Source organism: Sphaeroforma arctica, assembly GCF_001186125.1.
Source record: "Sphaeroforma arctica JP610 unplaced genomic scaffold supercont1.1667, whole genome shotgun sequence".
Lineage (NCBI taxonomy): Eukaryota > Ichthyosporea > Ichthyophonida > Sphaeroforma > Sphaeroforma arctica.
In genome coordinates, this window is record NW_014038891.1 from 219 (window position 1) to 8,129 (window position 7,911).

Genomic DNA, 7,911 nt, shown 5'->3' on the forward strand with positions numbered 1-7,911 from the left:
TGTGATATGTCACGTCCTATATCTTTCTAAACTTGATATCAAAGATATCAGTGACCATTCATGCAGTGCTTGTATGCTATCATGTACTCAACACGCAGTGTTCGCCCTTGATGATTTTCACACACAAAGTCTCCTAAAACGACACATCTGTGATTTAATTGCTCACAGTTGTCGGTGCACATGTTCAACTAAACTATTCGCATATGTCAACACTCCCGGAAAAAAGTACCATGTGCGAGCGGATTTAACGCGTACACTACAACATTAAATCCAACGTCAAACAGATGTTAACGGTTAAACGCATACACATAGCACGCGTACCTATCAACAGCATCATTGCGTATGACCACAGGGGCCTTCCCGTTGACAACGCTGAGCAAGCAGAACAGGTTGTAGGTGTAAGAGTCATAGTTGTCGATGAGAAGCGTGTTCACACACACTCCGTTGTTCTGTGTGCATGTGTCGGCTGTGTTGGTGGAGGCTGTGGAGTGATATTCGTCCACATGAGAAAACACATGACGAATCATAGTGATTGTGTTGTAGTAGATGGAGTGTCTGTATGGTGTGTGTGCAATGTAGTGTATGATACCTCTGGTTGCACTCTCTCTAGAGCTTAGATGGGACTATATCAATATGTAGAGAAAGTGTGGTTCAGCTGACTATGAGGTCTATAGTTCATACTGTATGAAGTAGTATTTAGTATAGCTATGCTTCCTCAGGTCCTAATGTACATACATAGGGTTTTAAAAGTATGCCGGATTATAGCTGAAGTCTCAATAAGAAACCCTAGAGTAGGCCTATGACATCATTTTCAAAGAGGAGGTCTGAATTGGCACGTGCATGTGTCAACAACGTTGACAGCCAGCCCAACAGTTGTACCAGGAGTGGATGAGTCATACATTTGCTCCATCACGGATTCTGATAACGTGCTTTACAGTTGACAGTTGATAGTTGCTTGGTAACGGGAATGAGAGCGAACACAAGTCACAAACCGGCGAACCTATAGAGAGAGAATACATAAGTGTGTGTCACTCTCTAGTGTGCGGTACATATACCATAGCCTTATAGAATAGACAAGGTTATGTATATGTAGCAACGGGTCTAACCAGAGCTTCTGGTGGCATCAGCTACATGAAGCAGCACGAGAAGGCGAGGCATGTAAAGGACGACCCTTAAGACATGAGCAGCATGATGAAGGGAAGGCGTATAAACGAATGGATAGTGTATCTACAAAGCAATGCCACATCCGTGTCTTTCCCCGATGCTAAACCAACACGCACTGTGTGAAAAACAAGAAACACTTCGGAGATGGAGACATATTAAAGACAATTCGTGAGCCCAATACAATCGGGTTTATCGCGATTACTAAATGCACACAGAACGCTCAAGTGATCCTTGTACCATTTTACGCTATAACTCTGCATGGACAACTGTGAACACTACAGAGGGCGTATAGATTGTGTATACTTACGTATAGTATGTGTACAGTATGTATATAGCATGTGTATAGTATGTGTATAGTATGTGTACAGTATGTGTATAGCATGCATATAGTATCTATATAGCATGTGTATAGTATGTGTATAATATGTCTATAGCATGTGTATAGAATATGTATAGTATGAGTATAGTATGTGTATAGTATGTGTATAGTATATGTATAGTATAGGACGTGTACAGTATGTGTATAATATTTGTATAGTATATGTAATATGTATAGCATGTTTTTAGTATGTGTATAGCAATTGTATAGTATGTGTACAGTATGTGTATAGCATGTATATAGTATGTATATAGCATGTTATTAGTATGTGTATAGTAAAAGGATAGTATGTGTATAGTATGTGTATAGTATATGTATAGTATGTGTATAGTATGTGTATAGTATATGTATAGTATATGTATAGTATGTGTATAGTATATGTATAGTATGTATATAGTATGTGTATAGCATGTGTATAGTATGTGCAAATATATGTATAGTGTATGTATAGTATGTGTATTGTGTGTGTGTATAGTATGTGTACAGTATGTGTATAGCATGCATATAGTATGTATATAGCATGTGTATATTATGTGTATAAATATGTGTATAGCATGTGTATAATATATGTATAGTATGTGTATAGTATGTGTATAGTATGTGTAGTATGTGTACAGTATATGTTTAGTATGTATATAGTATATATATAGTATGTATATAGCATGTGTATACTATGTGTATAGTGTCCTGTTATCGTCCCTGATCATCTGTTTCCTTTTTTACAGCCATACATATTCTTTCAATTGTGGTTATAATCCCATACCATTACTATCACCCCTCTACACACACACACTATGAAGCTACATCATCCATCGATTCGGCCATAGCCATACATCCGCAACAGTACACCGCCGCAGACTCAATCCACTACTGCCCAATCGCACACGGAGTCGCCTTTATACCTATCCTCAAACTAAACATACAGCACCTTATACTTCTCCTCATACTATACATACAGCACCTTATACTTCTCCTCATACTATGCACACAACAGCTGCGTATAACAAGTCGAGGTTATCCCCACAGCATCTGCCCTATCCATGCACCCGTTCAGCCTTCCCGTCCCCAGCCCTGTCTCTGCGCCTCCTGCTTCTCAGCCACATCCACGCGATCAAAGGTCCGTGTGACCTGACTGTGGCCATCCCACCTGTTATTCTGGGCCAAGTATGTCTCTGCCAGGCGCTGCGCTCGATAGGCTGGGTCCATGAGCATGCTCATACTATGCGGGTTGTGCGTGTCACGTACATTGTGTACTACGCACGTGTGTTGCAACGTCCCTGTCTCCGCCGTATAATTGCAGGGCTGTCGTAGGTTGTGCATAAACACCACCCCATACGCGCGCGTGTGTGCAGTGTGGCATTTGATGTGGGATAAGAGTTTGGCTCGGTAGCGGTGGGGCAGAGTGCACGGTACACTCCGGCGTACGTTGTGTCTGTCCGTGTAGTACATGAACATCCCCTTGTACGCCCTGATGTTGGCTGAGGTCCGTTTCAGCCCCATGCCAGGGTTTTGGGACACTGCACCTCTCCGCGGGGAAAGGGCCATGGCTCAGAGGGATGTGAGTCAACTCCTACCCCACTTTCTGTGTCCGTACCTTCCCCTGCCATTCCGCGTGTGCGTTGCATCGTCGTCATACCTATTGCCTGGGTGTTGGGTGTGTTGGGTGTGTTGCATGTGTTGTGTACTGTGCACGTGGGGTGTAACGTGCCTGTCTCCGTTGCGTAGCTACAGGGCTGTCGTAGGGTGTGCATGCTCAGAGCACCAGACGCCCATGCCTGTGCCCGTGGCTGCGTGTTGTGTGTATGTGCATGTGTATGTGTATATGTATAGGTATGTGTAGGGTCTATCTTGATGTGCGACAGTAGCTTGGCTCGATAATGCGAGGGCAAGGTGCTTGGCACACGCCTGCGCACCTTGTCCTTCCCCGTGTAGTACATAAGCAGTCCCCTATACGCTCTGTTATGAGCTGTGCTTCCCATCCGCCCTTCGCCTGTCTCATCCCTCTCTGCCCTCACACACGCCTTAACCGTCCCTGGCTGTGGCGCCGGAGGGGCTGTGGCTGTGACCACGCGTGTGTGTGCACGTGTGCGTGTGCGTGTGCATACCCCTGTGCACACATCCATGCTTGCCTGTGTAGTTGGTATCTCAGCCACGTGTGTCCTGCTGCGTGGTGTCTGTGTTGTATCTGTGCGCATATCAACGCTATCCTCCGTCGTCCCGTGGTGTGTCTCTGCGCGGTGTCTGGGCAGCGTCAGACGCAGACGCACACCTCGTCTTACGCTGTACGCCCCACTGCTACCCCACACGTGTGCGGGTGATTGCGTAGAGCGGTACGAGGGGAGTGTGTGTGCAGGGGTCACTGTGTGGGACTGTGTGGTGTGAGCTGTAGGTTTAGTTGGTTGAGTGCGCCCACTTTGCAAACGCGACTGCGTGTCTGTGGTGCCGTGGGTCGTGGGTGTCTCCCGAGCGCTTCGTTTGTGCGGGTGCACCTGCCCTGCACCTCGTCCGCTTGGGCTGGGACCGCCGTTGCTCTGAGCGCCTGTTCCGTTCACAGCTGTGTCCGCCCCGTCTCTGACAAAAGGACTGGTCCTTGCCCGTGTGCGCGAGGGTGTACCGTGCCCTGTATAAACAGGTGCGTTCCCATCTGTCCCACCGGCCCTGTCCCCCCTGTCTCGAGGTGCAGGCGTGTCTGCCAGCATGTCCTCTCTCAGCCCTCTGATCTCCTGTGCACAGCGTTGGGGCGGGGGCAGTCGATGCTGCTGTTGTGTGCAAGCGTAGGAGCTGCTAGGTACCGAACTTCTGGGCTCATGCCGCACTGCGGGGGATGTCGGTGGCTGGATACACACAGCCCGTCCCTTGTCCATCTCCATCTCATTCCCATACTCGTCCTCGGACTCATTTTCCGTTTCCATTTGCTTATCTTTGTCCTTATCCATATCCTTATCCGTATCCTTATCCGTATCCATATCCTTATCCGTATCCTTATCCGCATCCTTATCCTTATCCATTTCCTTGTCCGTTTCCTCGCCCGTTTTCTCGTCTGTCTCTGTTGTCCAAGTCGAGTGCAGTGGTTCCCACGCACGCGTGTTCCTTAGCGGCACCTTCTCCTTCTCCTTCTCCTTCGCCTTCTCTTTCTCCTCATCCTTTCCGCTTGTCCCATTGTCACACCCCTTGTCACCATGTATCCTTTCCAGTGAGGTGGCTGGCCATTTGCTCGCCAGATGGCTTGGACCCGTGCCCGTGCGTGCGTGTGTGCGTGAAGGTGTGTGTGTGGGTGTGTACGGGTTCGTGTGTGTTGTATGTGCGCGTGTGCGTGCAGGTGTGTGTGTGGGTGTGTACGGGTTCGTGTGTGTTGTATGCGCGTGTGTGCGTGCAGGTGGTGTGTGTGTGGGTGTGCATGGGTTCGTGTGTGTTGCATGTGCGTGTGTGGTGCGGTGGCTAGCTGTTGCCTTGCCGAGTGTCCGTGGGTCTCCCGTCATCTCGTCCTTTAGCCTTTTAATACCCGTTGCACTTGCCCTTAGCCCCGTAATTCGTAGGGATATCCCACTATATGAGTGTGCCTTGCCTGTACCCTTCTCCGCCACCTGTGTGTGCACTCGTGTATTTCTCTTGACTGGCTCATACGCTGTACAGCTGAGGTGTGGCGTGTGTGTGTGTGTGTGTTGTTCGTCTGTGCTATCGCATTCTAACAGCTGAGCCGAGATCAGTTGTGGTGAGACTCTGCGCTTCTTCGAGTGTGTCTCCACCCCCTCCCACTCACTGGGGCTTTCACAGCACCTCCTCTTGGTGCCCCGGCCACCAATTGTCCCGTCCGACCGGTCCAAAAACTGAGGACCTGTCTCGGCGCGTGTGGGTGCACTTCTGACCAAAATGCTGCTGTTGGTGATAGGGTCGGCAGTGTCGCTGTCAACCGTACCTTCGCAGTGTGGCTGCTTTACAGACTTTCTCTTGGCGGTGGTGTGTGTTCCCTCCACATCTCCCACACCCTCCTTCTCGTGCTGGGCAGGCGTGTCGGCAAGCATAGCCGCTGTCAGCTCTCGTATATACCTCGCACTGTTTCGGCGTCTCAGCGCCTTTCGCACATGGGCGTCGTCCCTGTTCTGACTACTATCACCTGTGCTAGCCACAGCCCTGCACGTACTCATGCGCAGGGTGGGCGTGGTGGGAGATGTTCGGCCTTGTGGTGCATTCATCTCATGGACTGCAAGAGAGTGACCACAGCCCACTCTCCCACTGTCACGGCTGTCTGGAGTGTCTCTCGCCTGCGACTGGGTTGTCTGGGGTTGGGTCGCAGGGGTGGGGTGTCTGCGTAAATTGTAGTGATGTTCGGTACCGCGGGGGTTTGCGTCAGTGATAGGTCGTTGCGGCCGTGTGCGCTCACTGCGCGGGGGCTGGTTATCCGGGGTGTGTCTACGCGTTGTGAGTCCTCTGCAAGTAGGTATACGTCCCGATATGGAAGGTGCCTGGGGTGGGAAAATGAACGGTTGCCATAGCAACTGCGGGCATGTACATGCCAAGGCGGGCTCTTTGGGCAGATCTGGCACCTCTCCGCCCCACTCTGTGGTCTGTGAGCATAGCAAATCCGACACTGACAGCATAGGCAAAGTGCTCGCCGACTGGTCAACGCACTTCTGTAACGCGATCGACAAATCCTATCAATGAGCAGAGAACACGTGGTTTGAGCCAGAGATAGTGATGGGTAGGTATTAGCGGACACGCCAGCGGAGGATAGGGACTAATAGACTGTCGCAGCAGATGGCAACACGCTACAAACGGTACACTCAATTGTATTAAATGGCACCCATACACAAGCGCATCTCCCTCGCCTGGATATAAACGTACCCAAATACTCTGACTTGGTCATATAACTTTAGCTAACACATATCACTCACTCGGGTATAAACGTACCCAGACTCTGACTCTTCACACAACGTTATCCACCACTCAGTGCTTCACAAGTACCTGCTCTGCAGTCTCCAACCAATTGCCCACATCTCGCAACAGCCTCACTGTCCGTGCCAGAGTGTTCACGAGACTCTCATCTGTGTGCACAGGTGATGTCTCCATTCGGAACACAGGCCCTTCCAGCAGTACAGACTCCAGGCAGGTGTCGGCGGGATAGCCCCATACGCTACACCCCACAGTAGGTGGTATAGCAGACACCTGATCTCCCTGTGCACTTTGTGTGGGAGTTATGCTACACTCCGCAGTGCTTGCGATGGGCGACACCTCAAACAGAGTGGGCGTTTGTACAGGTGAGGTGGAGCCTGAGTGTGGGATGAGGTTGATCAGCGCCTCCTCTGACACAGCACGCTGCTCAGGCTGTGGACTGAGACTGAGATACGCTGTGCTGTGGGTGTATAGGCCAGTGTCCATGCACGCATCAGAGTCACAGGTGTCCATGCATGCATTTGCGTCAGTGAGGCGCATATCCAGTGCCTTGCCCACGTCCCTACTACCAATCCCTATGGGCCAAGTACCACTATCCGTGTGTACCGGAAGTGGGTCAGTCGTCTGTGGTGCACAGACTAGCTGTAGAAGTTCGGTACCACACAGGGGCACCCATTCAACTGGTGGTAAGTCAGGTTGTGATGCGAGTATAGGCCATTGCCAGTTGCAACTCGACGTAGCCACTGCCTGTAAGCCGTCTGTCTGCTCGTCCTGGCGGTCTGGTATCATCTCCGCATGACCCATTCCGTTGCCCAACTGTCCTGGGTTTGGGGTTTTAGGCCTCCAGAGGGACACGGGCGGCACGATTGCGGCCACCGGGATGGGGTCAGGGTTGAGGACACATTCTGGGTCGAGTGCTTGTGGGTGTGGGCGTGGTTGTACTGGTGTGTGTGGGTGTGGTAGTACTGGTGTGTGTGGGTGTGTGTGTGGGTGTGTTATTGTACTTCGCTCCATCCTGCACGCATCTGTCGTCTGTGGTACACTTGACGACGGTTCTAATGCTAACTGTGGCAGGTTACAACAAGTGATACAGGTGCAGTGGTCTGCGAACAATCTCGAGCACGACCCTACATAGTCCTGTGGAATGGTGGTATCACCCGGTTGGTGAGTCGGAGTATCTAATAGATATAGAGACAGCCTATGGACGGTCTCCGTGGGAGTTTGCTGAGCGATAGAAGTCTGACCGCTGTCAAGACCTCGTCGCACGTCGTTTCCACTGTGTATAGCTGCAGATAGAAGATGGAAATGTACATTGTAGCACACCGAGTTTTTTTCTCGACTAGTATCGTATATATATATATATATACGTAAACATATACATATACATGTACATACATACACACACACACACACACACACACATATATATATATACACACACACACATATATATATGTATATACATACATACATACATA

General features: G+C 49.9%; 2 protein-coding genes across 2 annotated transcripts; both read right to left on the bottom strand.

Annotated features, from left to right (window-relative positions):
- Positions 1-2,593: 2,593 nt before the first annotated feature.
- Positions 2,594-2,998, bottom strand: SARC_11398 (hypothetical protein; the record flags this gene model as incomplete). Its single annotated transcript, XM_014294515.1, has 1 exon — positions 2,594-2,998. One exon carries the CDS (start codon positions 2,996-2,998, stop codon positions 2,594-2,596), a length of 405 nt encoding a protein of 134 aa, XP_014149990.1.
- A 6-nt stretch (positions 2,999-3,004) lies between these two features.
- SARC_11399 (hypothetical protein) lies at positions 3,005-7,719 on the bottom strand (the record flags this gene model as incomplete). Its single annotated transcript, XM_014294516.1, has 2 exons — positions 3,005-6,195; positions 6,506-7,719. Coding segments are annotated over 2 exons (4,376 nt in total), but the record flags the coding sequence as incomplete, so codon positions are not given.
- Between the last annotated feature and the right edge of the window lie 192 nt (positions 7,720-7,911).